Source organism: Neomonachus schauinslandi, chromosome 10 (genome assembly GCF_002201575.2).
Source record: "Neomonachus schauinslandi chromosome 10, ASM220157v2, whole genome shotgun sequence".
NCBI classification, from domain to species: Eukaryota; Metazoa; Chordata; class Mammalia; order Carnivora; family Phocidae; genus Neomonachus; species Neomonachus schauinslandi.
The window spans coordinates 111,952,977-111,974,686 of NC_058412.1; the positions used below are offsets into that span (position 1 = coordinate 111,952,977).

At 48.8% G+C, this 21,710-nt stretch overlaps 1 protein-coding gene across 1 annotated transcript; it reads right to left on the bottom strand.

Annotated features, from left to right (window-relative positions):
* Window positions 1-697: 697 nt before the first annotated feature.
* Window positions 698-21,394, bottom strand: C10H20orf96 (chromosome 10 C20orf96 homolog). The gene is made up of 11 exons (XM_044919037.1): window positions 21,374-21,394; window positions 21,113-21,187; window positions 20,413-20,530; window positions 11,229-11,341; window positions 7,067-7,225; window positions 4,556-4,655; window positions 3,530-3,687; window positions 3,349-3,450; window positions 3,116-3,202; window positions 2,332-2,450; window positions 698-841 (listed from the first exon to the last, which is right to left on the bottom strand). The coding sequence occupies exons 1-11, from the start codon at window positions 21,392-21,394 to the stop codon at window positions 781-783; spliced, it is 1,113 nt and encodes a 370-aa protein (XP_044774972.1). The 3' UTR covers window positions 698-780.
* Between the last annotated feature and the right edge of the window lie 316 nt (window positions 21,395-21,710).

The following is a 21,710-nucleotide window of genomic DNA, read 5'->3' on the forward strand; positions in this document are numbered from 1 at the left end:
CTCGGGGGGTCCCCTCTCTGCCCTGGCACAGTCCTCAACAGGTGTGAGCACAAATCAGGAGGGAAGCTGGGCTCCCACCGCACCAGGAACAGCACAGCCCAAGCTAGTCTCGCTCGGCGCTTCTCAAGAAGTCCTGGGCCCCAGATACAGTCAGCGCAGTTACCCACCCCTTATCTTTTTTTTTTTTTTAGATTTTATTTATTCATGAGAGACAGAGAGAGAGAAAGAGGGAGGCAGAAGCAGAGGGAGAAGCAGGCTCCCCGCAGAGCGGGAAGCCCGATGCAGGACTCGATCCCAGGACCCTGGGATCATGACCTAAGCCGAAGGCAGACACTCAACCGACTGAGCCACCCTGGCACATTACCCACCCCTTATCTTAAGACAAAGTCCATTCTTCTCAAGGCCTAGCTGGAAATCTCCAAGTAAAAGAGCAAATGCAAATCCAGCTTTATTGATCAAAAGGAATGGCAGACTTGACTGGGAATGCCCACCTGGCCCAAGCAGCGGCACCAACCAGAAAGAAAAGAGGAAGGGTGGAGGGAGAGAGAGAGGAAGGAAAGGAGAGGAAGGGTGGAGGGAGAGAGGGAGGGTGGGAGGAAGGAAGAAAGGAAGGAAGGAAAGAAGGAAGGAAAAGAGGGAAGAAAGGGAGGCAGGGAAGGAGGGGAGGGAGGGAGAGCAGACTAGGCTCTGAGTGGGCATGCGGTCATGGAAGAAGACAATTCAAGGCTCCGGGTATGGGGAAAAGAGCACGGAGGAAAGGCTGGCCCCTGGCCCCAACATCTAGAAGGGTAGCAGCTCTTCTACCGGGATGTTGAGGATGACGTCCATGTCTGGGGTGCACCTGGTAGGGAAGAGCAAAGAGGATGTGAGAAGTCAAGCAGGGGCACCAGAGTTGCAGAGTGGGGGAGCACGCCCTCGGGGGCACCCTGCTCTTCAGAACACTGGTACTTAGTTGAGGAGCCCCATCCCAAAACACTGGTGTGCATGTGGGTGTGCGCACACACACGCACACACCAAAAATGAAAAAGGCACGGGTTTGGCATGATTAATGTTCCCCTCCAGAGGTCTGAGGTCAAGAGGGAGCAGGCACTCGGCTCTGAAATGAGGGCCCTCTCACGACCAGCACTCTCTTTGCAGTCAGAACGGCCGGCTTGGACCCCTGGCTGCATGGCACCTTGAGCTTACACCTCCCCTCGGAGCCCCACGCCCTCAGTTGGCACGTGTGTAACAAGCTCTCGCTGTGTGCCAGAGCCCAGAGCAGCCTCAGTTTCCTCACTGCCCAAATGGGCGTAAGTCCAACCTCGATCTATGGCGGGCAGACTAAGTAAGACGAAGTGCTCAGTAACTGACAGGTGTCCTTCCTTGCACAGAAGGAGCGAGAACAGCGGGTTCCCGCCTGCAATACAGCCCCCATCGCAGGGACCAGCACGCTTAGGGGGCCACAGGATCACACGCTCTCTCCACCTTGTCCCAAGTCTCTCATCCACTCTCGTGGTTTCCGCACTCTCCTGACGCCCACCGAGGTACTTAGGCATGAAATGTCAGGACGTCTGCAAAGTACAGTACTTCACGAGAAAAAGCGGAGGAATGAAGATGAAGCCAGTATGGCAAAAACGTAACTTCTAATCCACACGGGCAACTGAGTATTCATCCAAATATTCTCTCTACTGTCTGTATATTTGAAATTGTCCATAATAATAGCAAAAAGAAAAAGCATCTCTATACTGACAATGCCCAAATTTCCATCTCTAGCCAGTATCTGTCTTCTGAGGTCCGCAGTCTACCTGCGGGCTCTGCACTGAGGTGCCCCAGGGCCTCTGTGACATCTTGGAGACGCCTGGTCCCATGGGTTCCCCAAGCTCTGCCACAAAGGGCCTGACCCAAGAAAGGCAGGCGGAGAACTGGCTTTGGAAGGAAGGAATTTCTTCCTTTGGGGCCCAGGAGTCTGCCGGGCACAGAAGACATCCTTCTCTCCTTACAGAGTGTCTTCCAGGCCCTTCTTCCCTGGAGCCAGCCACCCTACTCAAGTCCATCTTCCTGAACAACCCAGGAGCTTAGGGGTCCATGGAAACATGGAATCTGGGACCCGGAAGAGTCCAAAAAGATTATGTAACTCAGCGTCCGTGTACTAATGGGACACAAAGGCCCAGAGACGGGAAAGATCACGTCTGCCACATGGTCAGCAGCAGAGCTGAGGCGAGACCCAGGTCTCCCTGCACCCCGTCCGGGGTTCTGCCTTCTCCACCAGGCTGCCTTCCCTGGGAACAGAGAGCCTCTTCGAGGACACAGCATGGCGGGTTTAAGAAGCAGCTGCCAAAACAGATCACATACTTGGGTCTCCGAAGCAGAACGTCCGCAAATATGATCTCTCGGGGCTCCTGGACCTGGACCTGGAGCTGCTCCACCTCTGCCTTCAATATGGGTATTTCCTCCTCAAACTGGTTGATAAACTGAGGGGAGAAGCACAGCAGGGGAGGGTGAGGAGCCCAATGTCCCCCAACAGAAGGGAGAACACGGCAACCCGGACGAGGAGGGAGGCCATCTAGGCATGGGATGGCACGGCTTGGTCACAGGGGCCTCCTGGGCTCTGGAGGGCTGCTTGAGAGTTAGGGCCAACATCTGATGGTGCTGAACACGGCATGGAGACCGTGGAGCATGGAGACAGGTGGCAAAGGGGGGCAGTACCTGATGATGAGAATGAATGGGGGCTGGCAGAGACGGTGAAGGTCTCTCACATTGACAGTGGATGGAGGATGATAATGAAAATGAATGCGGGGGGTGGGTGGTGACGGTTAAGTTCATTAACACAGCTAACAAGTGAGGGTCAGTGGTGAGAATTAAGTGGTGAAGATAGGGGGTGGTAATGACAGCAAAATGATGGGTGAGCGGGTGACGCTTGGTGATGTTGCTAATGGGTCATCACCGCTGATGCTGGCCAGTAAGGCAAGGCCTGGGCCCACACTAACCTCCTTCTCAGGTGAATGGCAAGGGACAGTAACGGCACTAGCTAGGAGGGAGGCCGACGCCAGATCAGGACAAGCCTGACTCCCACAGGTCCTGGGGCCTGCCCTTCTGCTCTCTCACAGAGGGGCCGTCCCCTTCCGTGCCCACGCACTTCTCTGAACTTGTCCATGCACTTCAGCATGTCCTGGCTGTCCCGGGTCTTCTGCAGAAGAGCCTCCTGATGGGGTTGCTGGCTTTTCTGCGGAGGGAGAAGAGTTCTGGCCCCCAGCGCCTCTCCCCGGGCAGCAGTGCCTGGGAGAGACCAGCGGGGGGTGCAGAGGGCCCTGAGGCAGAGGACGGGGAAGGAAGCAGGGCTGGGGCAGGACCTGGACACCCACCACTCACCACCACCAGAGCTTTCAGAAGCTTTTTCTTCTTCTTCTGAATCTGATTAGACAAAGACTGCAGGACCATTCTGCGCATCTCACTAAGGTCATCCAGCTCATCCTAGGGGCCAGCAGGAGGGTGTGGGCCACCAGCCTGTCTCCAGTACGGTCCAGTGGGGCAGGGCCAGGGGCTCACCTACCTGCTGGCTGTCCTTTATCTGCTGCAGCTGGCGCACAAGGTTGGCAATCTGGACCGACCTGACAGGATACTCGTGGTCCATGTACGTGCTCAGGAAGCTCACTTCCTTGTAGGTCTTCTCAATCTTGGCATTCAGCTGTTCCACCTGCCGCGCCAGGGCTGGAGAAGTCGGGAGGGACAGGAGGCAGGATCCTCCCTCAAGAACCCCTCCCAGGAGATCCGGGAGGCAAAGCTCTCCTTGGCCAATGGACTGGGGTCTGGTTGAAGTGAGCTCACACTAGAGTCTTTTACCCCCGCAGGAGAAGAGGCAACACTGGGTAGGAAAGAGACTAAACCGGGGCAAGATCCCCAGACGAGTCTCAGCTCTGCCACTGACTTACTGTGTGGCCCTCGCCAAGACTGTCCCTCCCTGGACCTCAGTCTCCTCATGCACACACTCCCACGGCAACGAGCCCAGGGAGATGGGGCGACACAGACTCCCGTGAAATGACCATTAAGACAAAGTCTGCATTGATGCCCTCCATGGGCGGTGTCCCCAGGGTCTGACACACCACCCCTTCCCTCAGAAGGCTTCCAGTCTGCTCCAGGGAAAGAAACCACAGGCTCGGCACAATGGAAGCCAGAAGACCTGGGACCTGGCCGAGCCGCTGACTCAGTGACAGGGGCAGGAAGCAGGGGAAGGCTGGGGCTGGATCCTGGCTCCCAGCTATTATGACCTTCGGCAGGCTACCACACTTCCTTTAGCTCCAGCTTTCTCATCTGTAACATGGGTGAATAGTCCCTGCCTCACAGGTAGTTGCAATGACTGAGAGTGTGCCCATACATACGAAGCCTCGGGGGGCCTGGAAGTGCTCAGTGTTCAGTGCTCGAGAAGTAAGCTATTAGCTCTGCATCTTAGCAATTCCATCTGCCTAACAGGGGAGATGCTGGGCCTACTGGTTTCCAAAAGGTAGGTGCAAGATGAATGCCCTGCTGACCTCCCCGAAGCCAGGGAGGGGATCAAGGAATTCACGCCAGGGACTCTTACACTGCATCTTGGACTCCTCCTTCTCCTCCCACTCCTTAAGTTCATACTTGAGCTTCTGCAGCTTCTTCTTGTTCGAGCACTCCAAGATATCCATGACAGTCTGTGGGAGAGGCGGGGTCAGCTCGCCCCACAACCTCTCCTGGCACTACCGAAGCATGGGCTCTTAGGAGGACTCGGCACTTCCCCAGATCCAAACCCACTCCCAGACCCAGGAACCTGACTGGAGGCCGGTCCAGCCGCTCCAAACTGGGCCCTCTCCTACCACCCACCCCAGCGGTGGCTCTACCGCACACCCAGGCACTGGCCCAAACCCAGACAGCGGTCCCCACTCCGCCCTCCTTCGAAATGTCACCAAGTGCAATGGATTTAACCCCTAACAGCCCTCAAAGCCATGTCCTTCTCTCCATCCCCACTGCCACTGTCTTATTCAAGTTCTCTTCATCGGCCGGGTGCGGTGGTGGACGCCTGTAGTCCCAGCTACTCAGGAGGCTGAGGCAGAAGGATCGCTTGAGCCCAGGAGTTCTGGGCTGTAGTGCGCTGTGTCCGCACTAAGTTCGGCATCAATATGGTGACCTTCCAGGAGCGGGGGACCACCAGGTTGCCTAAGGAGGGGTGAACCGGCCCAGGTCGGAAATGGAGCAGGTCAAGTTCTCTTCATCTCCTGCCTCAAATACCACCACAGCTACCCCTAACCGGTCCTCCTCTGATCTCTGCTCCACGCCACAGTCAGGATGATCTTTCTTTGAAAACGAAAAAAAAAAAAGCTGACCTTATCCCTCCTCTATTTAAAACCCTCCAGGGGCTCCCCTCTGCCCTAACTCCTTACCTTGGCTGACAAGGCCCTCCCGGAGCTGGCCTACGCCAACATGTGGCTCCTTGAGCTGGCCATGCTCCCTCTCTCCACGGGCCTTCTGCACCCATTTTCCCTGCCTGGAACACTCTCCTGCTCTCTACCAGTTAATACCTACTTCTGCAGGTTTCAACCCAAGCATCACTTTCTCCAGGAAGCCTTCCTGACCCTCCCATGTCTGGGCGAGAGGCCCCTCTCAGCTCCCCAGATCCCCATCCCCATGGCAGTATACACAAATGACTTTCTAACCGCCTGTGACCCCACTAGAATGACAGCTTGATGTGGACAGGGTCCCACCGATCACTGTTTCCCAAGGGCCCACAGGGAGCACTCAGGATGAACAAAAATTATATTAATGGATCAATGCCAGAAGATCAACAATGATTTTGTCTAAGTTTGGAGAATATTCTACTAAGTTCCCTTGGGCTAAATGACTCTGCAATCCTTGGCCTGTGTTATAGACTGAACTGTGTACCCCCAAATTCGTATGTTGAAGCCCTAACCCCCAATATGACTGTTTGTGCAGATAGGGCCTTTAAGGAGGTAATAAAGGCTGAATGAGGTCCAAAGGGTGCGGAATCCGGTAAGAGTAGTGTACTTGTAAGAAGAGGAAGAGACCCCAGAGTTCTCTCCATGTGAGCACAAGGAAAGGCCATGTGAGGACCCAGAGAGAAGGCAGCCATCTGCACCCCAAGGAGAGAGGCCTCACCAGACATCAACCCTGCAGGCGCCTTGACCTTGGACTTCCAGCCTCCAGACTATGAGAAGTACATTTCTATGCGTAAGCCACCTGGTCTATGGTGCTTTGTTATGGTCATCTGAGCAGACTAAGTCCCCAAGACCGGGCTTGCTCTTCATCTCACAGGTCCGGGGAGTTCAGTCCCTCTTCTGCCTGGGCAGCCAGAGGGCGTTACTGCTCCATGAAACCATTTCTTCTGCCTCTCCTCCAGCCCCAACTCCTGGGTCCCCTGTGAACTTCCAGCTCTCCTCCGGCAGCTTTCCCAAGCCTCTCCCAGAGGAGGCAGAGGATGCCTCTGGGGTTCTCGGAAAAAGTTGCTCCACCCGTAGACTGGGAGCAGCACCACTGGCTGAGGGTAGTAACCACAGCACGGTGGAAGGAAGCCAGATCCTGGAGCCAGATGGCCTGCGTTCAAGTCCCAGTTCTGACCCTTGCTAGGTGAGTGAGCTTCAGGGTGACCTTGAGCAAGTTACCCAGCCTCTCTCTGTTTCCGTTTTTTCCTATGTGAAATAGAGATAATAGTGCCCACCCCACGGGGTTGCTGGCAGGATTACATGGGCATACACAACACTGTGTGAGTACTGATGGTGGGGGTGGTACACCTGCTGCATGCCAAGGACAACACCCGCTTTACGGTGGGTGCTTTGTGCTCTATTTTACAGAGCTCAGAGGTTAACTCGAAGTCCCCCAGCTAATAAATGCTGGCGTTGGGATGAGCCCCCATTTCGGTCCGGTTCCAAAGCCCAGCTGAGTGGGGCGAAGTGCCGGAGAGATGCATCTTCCAGAGGGAGGAAGCAGCTTGCGCAACCGGCCGGAAGAGGCCAGGAGAGGGCGCCCGAGGGCCCAAGGGGGCGGCGCCTGTGGGCAGGACCAAGGTGCAGAGGGCGGAGGCCAGGACTGGGCGGGGGCGGTTGGACCTCACCTCAAGGATGTCCTGCCGATACAGCATCGTGCGCACTTTCAGGGCCGAGCTGTCTTCCATGTCCTGGATGGCCTTGATCAGCTCCCAGTTGAGCTTGGTGAGGAAGACCTCATGGTTGGAGAGCTCCTGGAGTGTGGTTTGCCGGTTCCTGAGCAACGTCTGCAGGCGGAGGGGAGGGCAAGGATGGGAGGCGGTGAGGCGTGCGGCGGCCCGATCCTCCCGGAGCCTAGGGACCACTTCCCTCCTGCCGCACGCACGCCCCCTTGTGGTCTCGACTGGTAAACGCGGCCCCATTGTCTGCGGGTCAGAGCCCCTGAACTATTGCATCCGTTCTGAAACGCCCATTTCCCCGAATTTTACATCTCAGAGGTGGACGCCTCTTACAACGGGTGGCATGTCACAATCTAATTGACAAAATCTGTTCGTGGGAAATAAGATAAGGCTGTAACTTATTATCACTGACTTCTTAGAATCCATAAAATACAGTAGTAACGGTAGTAATAAAAATAGAAAACACCCCAGGTAGGTAAGAAGGGGGCGCAGGTGAGGGGCGATGTCTGGAAAAGCGGGGAAGCCAAGTGGATGATAATCGCTACCGTTGTTCATCAGGCAGCTGAGCTGAATGAGTACCCTCTCATTTCATCCATCGCCCCGCGCAAACAAGGAGGGGCTGAGAGGGTAAGGGGCTTGCTAAGGTCACCTCCAGCAGGTACACAAAATCCACAATAATAACAGCAACAAGAATTGTTGAGAGCCTACTATGTGTTGGGCACTGGGCCTCACCGGGCGCACGGCAGGTGGTATTGGTTCATCCAAAGGCCCTACGTTTACTGACTCTTATTTTATGATAAAGGGAGGCTCAGACAGGGTTAAGTGACTTGCCTCAAGTCACACAGCCAGAAAGTCATGGCACCGGAACTGGGAAGCCAGAATTCTGACTCCCAATGTTTGTCTCCCACCACACCAAGACAAGGAAGCGAGCGGGCTTCAAGCGCAAGGCATGGTTGAGCCTCGTAGTGTATTCAGATTTGGGTGTTAGGCCTAGACCCACTTGGTTCAAATACCAGCTCAGCCACTTACTCCCTTGGGGCACCTGGGCAAACGAGTCAGCCCCCGAGAACCCTGCTATACTTGTTCTAAAGGTTGGAAAACTAGCACTCGCTTCGGAGAGCTGCTGGAAAAAACAAACGAGATAATGTTCACAACCAAGCCAGTGAGTGGCAGTGCCTGGCACCCTCAGTGTGCACGCAGGAACCAGAGCTGATAACTGTTCTCACCGGCTCTAGCCCTCCAGCTCTGCCGTGCCTATGCGCTCTCTTCCTTATTCCTCTGTTCTTCCTCATTTCTCTGTCCTTCACTAGAAGCCACCCCTTTCCTGGCCCTCAGCTCCCATATTCCTCATATAATAATAAGAGTAAGAGTGCAAACGTACAGAGTGTTTATTATAGGCCCAAAACTCTGCTCAGCACTTCACATGCACTACCTCACTTGGCACTATTCTCAGCCCCACGGAGCCAACATCGCTGGGGAAGGTACCAGGAATGTGTCTCCTTAGCACCCGGCCCATTCCCAGGGGATTTGGAGAAACTGTAGAATTAATGACCTCTGCTCTAGAAATGGATCTTCCCTGAGCACCAGATTGAGTGCAGAAACCCTACTTTGTTTCCTTCCTGATCCTTAACCCCAGTCTGTAATTATATGTTTTTCGTATTACCTTATTTTCTTATTTTTCTTATTTCTTATCTGTCTCCCCCACCTAAATGGCAGAGCCAGGAGGGCAGGGGGGCTGGCTGTCCCAACGCAGCTGTAGGACACAGCACACAGGACAGTGTCTGGAGCTCCATAAGTATGGGCTGAATAGGGATGCCTGGGTGGCTCAGTCCTTAAGTGTCTGCCTTCAGCTCAGGTCATGGGATCAGGTCCCGTGTCGGGCTCCCTGCTCAGCGGGGAGCCTGCTTCTCCCTCTGCCTGCCACTCCCCCAGCCTGTGCTCTTTCTCTCTGATAAATAAATAAAATCCTTAAAAAAATATATTTAAGGGGCGCCTGGGTGGCTCAGTTGTTAAGCGTCTGCCTTCGGCTCAGGTCATGATCCCAGGGTCCTGGGATCGAGCCCCGCATCGGGCTCCCTGCTCCGCGGGAAGCCTGTTTCTCCCTCTCCCCCTGCTTGTGATCCTGCTCTCGCTGTGTCTCTCTCTGTCAAATAAATAAATAAAATCTTTAAAAAAAAAAAAAAAAATATATTTAAAAAAAGTATGGGCTGAATAAACTGGTGACTGACTATTCTTTGGGCTTTTAAAACTCATTTATTATAGGTCTCCCCATTACAGTGTATGCTCCATAAACACACAGATTCTAAGTGCCATGGTCACAGCTGTGTCCCCAACACCTGGCACGGTGCCCAGCACATAGTAGGCACTCCCTCAAGAGCTGGAGATTGAACAAATAATTGTCCTGAGACTGAGGGGCAGAGTCAGGATCCTATTCCACCTCCAAGAGCAAACCAACTGAGTAATTTCTGCCCCCTTCCTGTTTCCCCCTTGTCTCCATGGTCCATTCTCCACATAGCAGCAGCGGCAGCCCAAGGATTCCTGTGAAAACCTAGGTCATACCACGTCTCTGCTCTACTCAGAATCCCCCAGGGTCTTCCTGTCTTACTCAACATAGAAACACAAAGCCTAAGCATGGATTACAGAGCTGCAAACAAGTCATCATCCATTCCCTCACACCCACCAGCTTTCCTCATCTCCTGCTCCAGCCACACCCACCTCAGGACCTTTGCACTTGTGGTTCCTGTCTGGAACATTCTTCCCTAAGATGTCACCATTTAAGCAGCCTTCTCTGACGACCCTGTCTAAAATGGTCACGGTCACTCTTCCTCTGTGCCTCACTAGCCCCTAACTTTACCTTTACACTTCTTCATTGCCGTCAGCATCATGGCATATATTATATACTTATTTGTCTTGTTTATTATCTGTCTCCCAAAGTCGAATGTGAGCTCCCTAAGGTCAGAGGCCACATCACTGGTGAATCCTTGCACTTAGAACAGGGCCTGGCACACAGCAGGCATTCAATAAATTGACTGAATGATCATAAGAGACAACATTAGGAACTGGTTGGGAGCCCAGGCTTCAGAGCCAAATTGTCCAAGTTCTGAAGTCAGGATAAAAATAACACCAGAAATATGAGTTACTCCTTTAAGAACGCTGGGCCACCTCTGAACCATTCTGCAATATTGAAGGTTAAAGGGAAGAAAAGGTTTCAAAGCAAATACATTCTTCTCTATTTCTTTATATAGTAGCCATTGTTCACTGAGCTCTTAAAACTTTCTTGAAGAGGGCGCCTGGGTGGCTCAGTTGGTTAAGTGACTGCCTTCGGCTCAGGTCATGATCCTGGAGTCCCCGGATCGAGTCCCGCATCGGGCTCCCTGCTCGGCAGGGAGTCTGCTTCTCCCTCTGACCCTCCTCCCTCTCATGCTCTCTGTCTCTCATTCTCTCTCTCGCAAATAAATAAATAAAATCTTAAAAAAAAAAAAAAAAAAAAACTTTCTTGAAGAAAGTACGAATTCTTCTCCAGTATTTTGTAGCATTTATAGTATTTAGTATTCTACTTTCTGCTAGGGACACAAAAGACTCCTCCTCTTTTAGTCATTTCAAATACTCTGAAACATTGTTCAGAAGCCATAAAAAGCAATAGATGGTGAGAACGCTAATTATCTAAGCTGTATCGGATGATGTGAAAAATGTAATAGTGAGCTTCTGAGCGTTGCTTTGAGGTGCACTGTATACCATGAAAAGTTAATTTACTGGAAATTTTTAAAGGAACAGGCCACCAGATTGTGTTCCTAACGTAGTGAAACAGAAAAAGGATTCTGATCATTTTCCTGGTCTTCAACACAAAGGCAAACACCTTGCTTAACCAGCTTTGATCCCTGGTACTGCCATTTTTCTAGCCATGCGACCTGGTACAAGTCCTTGATCTCCCTGCACCTCAGTTTCCCATCTGTAAAATGGGGGTGATGATAAGCATGCCTATGGCACTGCTGATAAGGAAATGAGTCAAGTCTGGCACCTGCAAAATGTTCAGTGCATGTTTGCTATCAGCGTCCCCCTGCCCCCACATCCCTACCACGAGCCCCAGTGCCTGTAGGGAGGATGCTCATACCCTCAATAGCCGGATTTTGGCCTGTATCTTCCCAGAGTCCAACCTCCCTCTGTGCTTTTCTTGTGGATTCCTCAGCTGGCTTGTCATCAACATGGTGGGCTTGGAATGCAACCCTAGGGCATGGGAAAGAGCAGAGAGGGAGTGAGGGTACAGGCAGGCCTGGGAGCAGGTCTCAGGGAATGCACCATCCAGGAGATGGCCCAGGGAACCAGTCCCACCCAGTCTCGACCTTATAATCTGTGACAGTGAGGCACAGCATGGGACTCACATCTATCAATAAGCTCCCAGGCCCCACTGTGCGCAGGGGACTTTCACATGGCTATGGGTATGGACAGAGGGGAAGAGAGGAGCAGCAACAGGGGCCGACCAGGTGCCCACAATCTCTCCCACCAACCTGGCCGGTAGCAAGGTCAGATGAGGCAGGGTTGTTAAGGGCAAGAACTAATGAGCCAGACAGCCGGGGTTCAAATCCAGGCTCCGCTTTCTACTAGCCATGTGAGCCTGGGCAGGTCACCTGATCTCTCTGTCCCAGTTTTTCCCACCTATAAAACAGGAGTCATCGTCATGCATACCTCATAGGGTTGTCCTGAAGATTAAATAAGATCTTACTATACCTTCAAGTGTTTGGAATAGTGCCTGACACATATTCAGTGCTGAATAGGCATTCCTAGTTGTCACTGTCATTACTGATGACCTGAGGCTTGGCATTAGGACCACAGCCCCACACAAAGGCACAGGAGCTGAGCAAAACTCCCAAATGGCTGTCTGAAACACCTATAAAAGCTGTGGTCCTTGGGGCGCCTGGGTGGCTCAGTCAGTTAAGCGTCTGCCTTCGGCTTAGGTCACAATCCCAGGGTCCTGGGATCGAGCCCCGCATTGGGCTCCCTGCTCAGCGGGAAGCCTGCTTCTCCCTCTCCCACTCCCCCTGCTTGTGTTCCCTCTCTCCGTCTCTCTCTCTGTCAAAAATCTTTAAAAAAAAAAAAAAAGCTGTGGTCCTTCCAGATAAGGACTATATGGAAATATTTCAGATCAGAATAAAGCATTTGGAGGGCATGTTCTCAGAACCCCTGCTTCCTCTCAGGCACCGGCCTGAGACAAATCACCCAAATCACCTTGAATGCTGAGGCCACATTCTCAATACCCACCAAAATCCCCACTCCAAGTGCAACACAGTACTTTTCAGAAAATATTATTTATTTAATGGATCAATACAGCAAACCCAGGAAAATTTTAGTATTAACAATTGAAGTGATAAAGTAAATTAAAATAATCCTGTGTTACAGTTATGAATTATCTGTATATATTGGGTATTTAATTGTATTGTTTAAAAGATGGAATGATTAATAGATTAATCTTGTGGTTCTAATTTAAATGAGATTTTGATTTAGATTTAAGTTAAAGATTTAAGACGTTTTTATTAAATGTGTATAAATTACCAAAACTTTTAAGAGAACATAAATTACCCATGTCTAGAAGTTTATTTATTAGTTGTACAAGAATTATTTAAATGCTCAATAGTTTTTGTTAATCAGACAAGTGAACTATTTGAAAATGAAAAATGAATATATTAAATTTTTAAATGTGGCTTAAAAGGATTAGGGGAACCTAATTAACCAAGTTCCAAAATCCCCCTTAGAAGTGTTTATAAAAATGATAAGATTAGTAAATCAAACTTAAATACTTAGGGAGATTTGTACCTTTAATAATGACTATTTATTTTCATTAGTGGTAGTAGCCCTGCTTTATCTTTTTTTTTAAAGATACATGAAACCATTATTGCACTGTATGTTAATTAACTAGAATTTAAATTTTAAAAAATTTTAAGGGGCGCCTGGGTGGCTCAGTCATTAGGCATCTGCCTTCAGCTCAGGTCATGATCCCAGGGTCCTGGGATCAAGCCCCACATTGGGCTCCCTGCTCAGTGCGAAGCCTGCTTCTCCCTCTCCCACGCCCCCTGCTTGTGTTCCCTCTCTCGCTGTGTCTCTCTCTATCAAATAAATAAATAAAATCTTTAAAAAAAAAATATTTTTTTAAGATTACAGAGAAATCCTATGTATCTTTAACCCAGTCTCTCCCAATGGTAGCATTTTGCAAAACTAACTACAATATCAGAACCATGATATTAACATTAAGACAGACAAGATATAGAACATTTCCATCACCATAAGCATCCCTCATGCTGCCTTTTACAGCTACACTCTCTTCCCTCCCCTTACCATGCTCCCTCACCTTTGTCCCTAACCCCTGGCAATCACTAATCTGTTCTCCATTTCTGGAATTTTGTCATTCCCAGAACGCTATATAAATGGAATCATAGAGTATATAACTTCTGAGATTGGTTTTTTTCACTCAGCAAAATTCTGTGGATTCATCCAAGCTATTGACTGTATCAATAGTTCTTTCCTTTTTATTAATGGATAGTATTTTATTTAACCAGTAACGGACCTCTGGATTGCTTCCAGTTTGGGAGTATTATGATAAGGCTGCTATGAAGCATTCATGCACTGTTTTTTGTGTGACCGTAAGTTTTCATTTCACTGGAATAAATGCCCAAGAGTACAATTGTTGGAGCATGGTGAGAACTGCATGTTAGTTTCATTAAAAACTGTCATACTGGGGCGCCTGGGTGGCTCAGTCAGTTAACTGTCTGACTCTTGATTTCAGCTCCGGTCATGATCTCAGGGTGATGAGATCAAGCCCCGTGTCAGGCTGGGCCTAAAGTCTGCTTTGGATTCTCTCTCTCCCTCTCCCTCTGCTCCTTCCCCCACCCTTCTCATGCTCTTGTCTCTCTCTGTGAGAAAAGAAAAAGAAATTGCCATACTTTTTTCCAGAGCAGCTGGGCTATTTTACACTTCCACCAGCAATGCATGCATGATCCAGTTTCTCTTCTTGGCCAGCATTTGGTGTTATCACCATTTTTCATTTTAGCCATTCTGAGAGGTGTGTAGTGACAACTCATTATGGCTTAATTTGCATATCCCTAATGGATAATGATGTTGAGTATCTTTTCGTGTGCTTATTTACCATCTGGATATCCTCTTCAGTTAAACATCCCTTCATATCTTTTGTCCATTTTTTTTAAGATTTATTTATTTATTTCAGAGAGAGAGAGAGAGCACATGTGAGTGAGTGGGAGGCAAGAGCAGAGGGAGAGGGAGAGAATCCCTAGCCAACCCAGCACTGAGCACGGAGCCTGATGCAGGGCTCCAACCCATGACCCTGAGATCATGACCTGAGCCCAAATCAGGAGCCGGACCCTTAACCAACTGAGCCACCCAGGTGCCCCTCTTGCCCGTTTCCTAACTGAATTGTTTTTCAATTCAATTGTTAGAAATTGTTGAGTTTTGAGAGTTCTCCATATGTTCCGCATAGCAGGCCTTTGTCAGAGGTCGTTTGCAAGTATTTTCTCCAAGTCTGTAGCTTGTCTTTCCATCCTCTTCACAGAGTCTTTCACAGAACAAGTGTTTAATTTTGATGATGTCCAACTTATCCATTAATTTCATTTTTCTTTTTTTTTTTTTTTTTTTAAAGATTTCTTTTATTTATTTGAGAGAGAGAGAGTGAGAGACAGAGAGCATGAGAGGGGAGAGGGTCAGAGGGAGGAGCAGACTCCCCACCGAGCAGGGAGCCAGATGCGGGACTCGATCCCGGGACTCCAGGATCATGGCCTGAGCCGAAGGCAGTCGCTTAACCAACTGAGCCACCCAGGCGCCCAATTTCATTTTTCTTTATGGATCATGGTAGAAAGTCTAAGGGCTCTTCACTTGGCCATGGGTCCCAAAGATTTTTTTTCTCCTATATTTTTCTCTAAAAGTTTTAGTTTTACATTTAACATTTAATTTTTATTTCATTTTACATTTACATTTGGACTTAAGTCAAGGTTCTTTTTCTTGCCTGTAGCTGTCCAAGTTCTCCAGCACCATTTGTGGAAAAGGCTTTCTTTTCCTCCACTGAGCTGTTTTTTCAGCCTTGTCAAAAATCAGCTGGGCATATTTGTGTGGCTCTATTTCTGGTTTCTCTAGCCTGCTCCATTGATCTATGTGTCTATCTCTCTGCCGATACTACGCTATCTTGATTACTTTGGCTTTAATAATATCCTTAGTATCAGGTAAAGTGATTCTTCCCGCATTATTCTTCTTTTTCAAAATAGTTTATCTATTCCAGGGCCTTGCTTTTCTATATAAAATTTAGAATAAACCTGTCTGTTTACAAAACACTGTGCTGGGATTTTGACAGGAATTACATTAAATGTAGAAATCAAATTGGGGAGAACTGTCATCTTTACTATGCGGAGTGTTCCAATCATAAACATAGTGAGTTTGAGCCCCACGTTGGGTAGGGAGATTACTTGAAAGAACAAATAAAATCTTTAAAAAATATTTTATTTCTTTGGATTATAAATGTATTTTTAATTCTGGTTTCCCCATATTCATTGTTAGTACATAGAAATGTGATTGGGGCACCTGGGTGGCTCAGTTGGTTAAAGCGTTTAAGTCCTAATCCTGGCTTAGGTCATGATCTCAGAGTCATGAGATCGAGCCCTGCATGGGGCTCCGTGATGGGTGCGTGAAGCCTGCTTGTGATTCTCTCTCCCTCTCCCTCTTCTCCTCCCCCAGCTTGTGCTCACGCTCTCTAAGTAAATAAATAAGAGAAGCTTTAGGGGCGTCTGGGTGGCTCAGTCGTTGAGCGTCTGCCTTCGGCTCAGGTCATGGTCCTGGGATCCTGGGATCGAGCCCCGAGTTGGGCTCCCTGCTCAGCGGGAAGCCTGCTTCTCCCTCTCACACTCCCCCTGCTTGTGTTCCCTCTCTCGCTGTGTTTCTGTCAAATAAATAAATAAAACCTAAAAAAAAAAACAAAAAACTGAGACCAAGAGTAACACATTTAAAAAAAAAAGAGAGAAGCTTTAAAAATGTGATTGATTTTTGTGTACTTGTATTCTGCAACCTTGATGAACTCACTTATTAATTCCAGTTTCTCTTAAATTTAGTAGATTTTTTTAAGATTCTCTACATAGACGGGCATGTCATCTGTAAATAAAAACACTCAAATCATTCTATCTGATTCATCTCGATGTTGGTGTCTATCTTTTCTCACTCATGTTATGATTTTCCTTATTCTTGGTATGACAAGTGATTTTTATTATATCCTTGATGTTTTAAATAATACTCTGGATCCCACTTCAGACAGTCCCCTGTTGAGATGTAGCATGAAGGCCAGTTTTCAGAGTCCTCTATGTTCACTGTTGTTACATCCAGGGCTTTTTTTAGGTGTAAAAGAGGGGACCAAGAAGGAATGGGGCTACTCCATCTTGGAGGAATCAGCTGATTTAATCTTTTTTAACACACAAAAGATGCCCTCAAGGACATGACTTTGCATAAGACATGTTACCAACCTAAGCTTCAGTTTCTTCATTTGTAAAAAGGTGATGAGATCATCTCCCAGGTGTAAGGAATGAATGAAATGATGACCTCCTTCTATCCATCTATCTCAAGTGTATTTAAAGTTTTGTGTAGTGGGGCGCCTGGGTGGCTCAGATGGTTAAGTGTCTGCCTTCGGCTCAGGTCATGATCCCAGGGTCCTGGGATCGAGCCCCACATCGGGCTCCTGGCTCAGCGAGGAGCCTGCTTCTCCCTCTCCCTCTGCCTCTCTCCCTGCTCATGCTTTCTCCCTCCCTCTCTCAGTATCTCTGTGTCTCATATGAATAAATAAAATCTTTAAAAAAAAAAAAATTAAAGTTTTGTGTAGTAACAGTTTGAGGTTGGGACCGTGAACTCTACACAGCTAGAAACCCAATCTGTCTCCTTCACCATGAGTCAACAACATTCAGCCCATTGCTGGGCACATGGGTGTTCAGCAAATGGATGCTGCTGAATGAATGAATGAATGATGCCTCCACAACACAAAATAAGTCCTGAGCAAGCGGTAGCTCTTTTCATCATTATAATTTACACAGATGATTTCACTGGCATAAAGGCAGGAATCCTTGCAGACTGGGGCTGTGACAAGTAACCTAGATGGGATTGCAAGAAGGGAAACCGGAACATCAACTCAGATCCATGTCTCTCCCCACTAATACATGGTTAAGACTGTGCATCCTGGAGGGGAACCTGGGTGGCTCAGTTGGCTGAGTGTCTGACTCTTGATTTTTGGCTCAGGTCATGGTCTCGGTGTTATGGGAATGAACCCTGCATCGGGCTCCATGCTGAGCGTGGAGCCTGCTTAAGATCCTCTCTCTCCCTCTTCCTTTGCCCCCGACACCCCTCATGCTCTCGCTCTCTCTGAAAAAAAATTAAAAATAAAATAAAAATAAAAAGATTGTGCATCCTGGAGGGGTGCCTGGGTGGCTCAATTGGTTAAGTGTTCAACTCCAGATTTCGGCCCAGATCATGATCTCAGGGTTGTGAGATGGAGCCCCCTGTCAACCTCCATGCTGGGTGTGGAACCCACTTAAGATTCTCTCTGGGGCGCCTGGGTGGCTCAGTCGGTTAAGCGACTGCCTTCGGCTCAGGTCATGATCCTGGAGTCCCAGGATCAAGTCCCGCATCGGGCTCCCTGCTCAGCGGGGGGTCTGCTTCTCCCTCTGACCCTCCTCTTCTCATGCTCTCTCTATCTCATTCTTTCTCTAAAAAAAAAAAAAAAATCTTAAAAAAAAAAAAAAAAGAAAAGATTCTCTCTCTTCCGGGGCACCTGGGTGGCTCAGTCAGTTAAGCATCTGCCTTCAGCTCAGGTCATGATCCCAGGGTCCTGGGATCGAGCCCCGCATCGGGCTCCCTGCTCAGCAGGGAGTCTGCTTCTCCCTCTGCCCCTCCCCCCGCTCGTGCTTGTGCGCTCCTTCTCTCTCTCTCCCCCCTCCCCCGCATAAATAAATAAGTAAATAAATAAAATAAAAAGATTCTCTCTCTCCTTCTGCCCCTCCCCTCACTCTTAAAAAAAAAAAAAAGATTGTGCCTCTTGGAGCCAAACTGCCAAATGTCACAGCCTGGCTCTGCCCCCTCCTCCCTGTGACCTTCAAAGTTACACCTGTCCATGCCTCATCTCTAAGAGGAGGTGGTAATAAGAGCACCCACCTCACAGGGTTGTTGAGAAGATTAAATGAAGTGATACGGGTCAAGTGCTGAGAACAGTACCTAAGGGCTTCGTATATGTTAATTGTTCTTGTTCTTACCATGGTGTTATCTGTTACATTCCTTCCCCAGTGAAGGAAAGGAAAGTGTTTCCTTGTAGATGCTGTGTGAATAGGGTCTAGAGCCAAAGTCAAAAATTCTGTCACTACCACCAGGCCTTGTGCTCAGCACTTTACATCAGAGACTCTTGACGATGTTTTAGATACATTGGTAGAGAGAATTTGTGGTTCTCTGAAATATTGGGGGTCCCACCAGGCATCTGGGGGTGGGGGCCAGGGACACTAGATATCCCCCAGAACAGGACAGCCCCATGGAACACAGAATTCTCCTATGCCCTGCATGACTTTCCAAAACCCTAGCAGATACTGATGTAGGTAAAAAAAAAAAAAACCTTATTTATAATGATCTGATCCCAGAACCTGACTCTTTCACATATAAACACAAAGAATATTTTGCAGAGTTTTACAGTAATGCTAAATTTTCCAAGAAAGCAGCTACATTCAAGGGAAGATTGTACTTTGTTTTGTTCAGAACTTTACCAAGAGATGGGCACGACTTTGGAAATCATGACCACAATGAAACATCCGTTTGGATATTTGAGTCCCTGATATCCCACACGCGTCAGTCTGCATTTGCAATGGTTACATTCACCACGACTCCATATCTCCCCTTCTGACTACTTTGACATATCTTCTAGTGGAGCACATCCTGGGCGTTTACATACTGAAATATATGTTATTTAACTATAAGTAACTTTCCTTTTACTTTTCCTTTACTTTACACTTTGGGCATTATATTAAGTTTTTAATTATATATAGGTAGGTGATATTATGTATGAAGTTTATTTCAGATACTAAAGGAATATTACAAAGTATATGTTATTAAAAGGGATGTTGGGAGGGCACCTGAGTGGCTTAGTCAGTTAAGTGACTGCCTTCCGTGGGCACTTGGGTGGCTCACTTGTTAAGCGTCTGCCTTCGGCTCAGGTCATGATCCCAGGGTCCTGGGATCGAACCCCACACCGGGCTGCCTCCCTGCTCCGCGGGAAGTCTGCTTCTCCCTCTCCCACTCCCCCTGCTTGTGCTCCCTCTCTGGCTGTGTCTCTCTGTCAAATAAATAAATAAAATCTTAAAAAAAAAAAACAAAAGTGACTGCCTTCGGCTCAGGTCATTAATGCAGAGTCCTGAAATCGAGCCCCATGTTGGGCTCCCAGCTCAGCAGGAAGTCTGCTTCCCTCTCTCCCCCTGCTCATGCTCTCTCTCTCAAATAAATAAATCAATCTTAAATTAAAAAAAAAGGAATGTTGGGTCTGATAAGGTTGAGAGCAACAATGCTTTATATAGATCTTCTCATTTAATTCTTGCAACAATCTTATCAGGTCCTCATATTACAAACGAGAAAACTAAAGCTCAGAGAGATGAATGGCTTTTCCAAGATAGTAAACAGCAGAGCCAAGATGTGAACCCATGTCTGACTCAGCCAAGGGCGTGAGAACTCCCCTGGACAGCATGACAAAGACATGGCAGAGATTATCCTGAGTTGACCAAACCCCGTTTTATTTTCCTCTTGGACACACAGCAGGACATTTCTCATTTTCCCTTGTGGTTAAGGGTGGTCATATGACTGAGTTATGGCCACTGGAATATGAGCAGGACTGATATGGGTCATGTCAAGTCTAGGCCCTGAAAAAAAAATTGCCAACAAAATTACCAATATTTTTGCTCTCTCTCTCTTCCCTCTCTACCAGCTGAATGCAGACTGAATGCAGTCCCCCGAATCAAGCAGAGGACTTCAAGGCCTTACAAACTGTCAGAGCCACAAGGTTGAAGGAGCCTGGATCCCTGCATGATCGTGTGGAAAAGATTACTTCCACCCCTGCAGATTCACAAATGTACTTTGACATAAATGAGAAATAAGCTTCTGTACTAATACTTGAAACCTGGGGATTGTTTATCACAGCAATTAGCCTACTCTAATATAATTGATGTCATCAAAGGCCAAGGGCATACACTCTATCCTGTCCCCAATTCCCACATCCGGCCTCAAGTGCCTCTGCCCACCTGGAAGGACGCTAGTCAAAGTCTTCGTTTTGCTCTTCTGGTGGCCTCTGGTTTGTAGGAGGGGAGGAAGAGTAGGTGACTTGGTTTTCTGCTTGGACCGCTGCCATGGAACATAATCCTACCAGATATAAAACAATCAGTCACACAGCCTGATGAGTTCAAATCCCAGCTTCGCCCCTTACAGATATCTGTGACCTTGAGCAAGTGACTTTTGAGGTCTGAGCCTCAATTTTCACGTCTGTAAACTAGATCTAGTTATAAAACCTACCTCCACAGATTGATGGGAGAACTCCAAGAGATGATATTTGTAAAGCATGTGTTAAGTGCTCCATAAATGTTAGCTATCACTTGTTTTATCAGCCAGTCGTAATTTACTAAGCACATTCAGGCTGTGAGGTGCTAAGAACTGTGGCACACTGTTCTTAAACACAAGGCATGGAAAAGACCCAAGAGGAAACCAGAGGAGCAATCAGAGATGAGTAATAGAGCAGTATAATATACCCTCACATTCGGATAAGGTGGTGCGAAAACAGGTTCAGGGGCTTGGCTCCGGGTCCTACAGCAAATGTGTAACACAAGTAGGCCTGTAATTCAGGTCTCCCGATTCCATCGGCCGGGACAGTCACGGCCATGGGGGCAGGCGGACTGCAGACCCAGGGTCAGCAAGCCCCCATCTCCTCCCCAGCCCTCCCGGACTCACCAGATTCTGGAAGTTGTGGACTGTGGAGCGAATCCCAGAGTGGTTGGGTCTGGAAAGAGTTGGGACGGGAAAGAACTTCCATCATTCCCAACCCCTGCGACTGTAAGCAGCAAACGTGAAACACGCGTGGAGTCTCCACAGAGACCACACACAGTTCACTAGGCACCCGAGGGAGCGGAGGCGGGAGAGCGCGAGGGGGAGGCGGGGCTAGGGAGATGTGGGCGGAGAGGGGGCGGGGTCAAAAGACAACCAGGCCCGGACCGGGCGAAGGCGGACACGCATGCGCACTCCACCACCCTTCGATTCTTACACCTACTTCGGAAAGACGCGCGCCATTGGGGAAAATGGAAGACGAGTAGTGAGTCTGTGGAGCCCTGATCTCTTGCGATACTTATTCGGCTTCTCCGACTTTCTTGCCTCAGCGTGGACCGCGTGGTAACCTAGGCCACTGAAACTTCCCAGCGAGACCCGTCCCTCGTCTCCGTCTCCAAGGAAACGGGCGCAGACTACCGAGCGCCCGGAGGGACTAATCTCTCAAGGAGAAACGGAGCTCTCCAGAGCCTGCTCCGCTGGGCCCCACCCATCATCCTAAAGAATT

Excerpts from the sequence above, each read along its gene's own strand:
- C10H20orf96 (XM_044919037.1), bottom strand. The coding sequence starts at position 21,394 with ATGCGTGTCCGCCTTCGCCCG. Across the intron at positions 3,203-3,348 it reads TTCTGAAAGCTCTGGTGGTG|AAAAGCCAGCAACCCCATCA; the intron begins GTGAGTGGTGGG and ends CTCCCTCCGCAG. Across the intron at positions 842-2,331 it reads GTTCTGCTTCGGAGACCCAA|GTGCACCCCAGACATGGACG; the intron begins GTATGTGATCTG and ends CTTCCCTACCAG.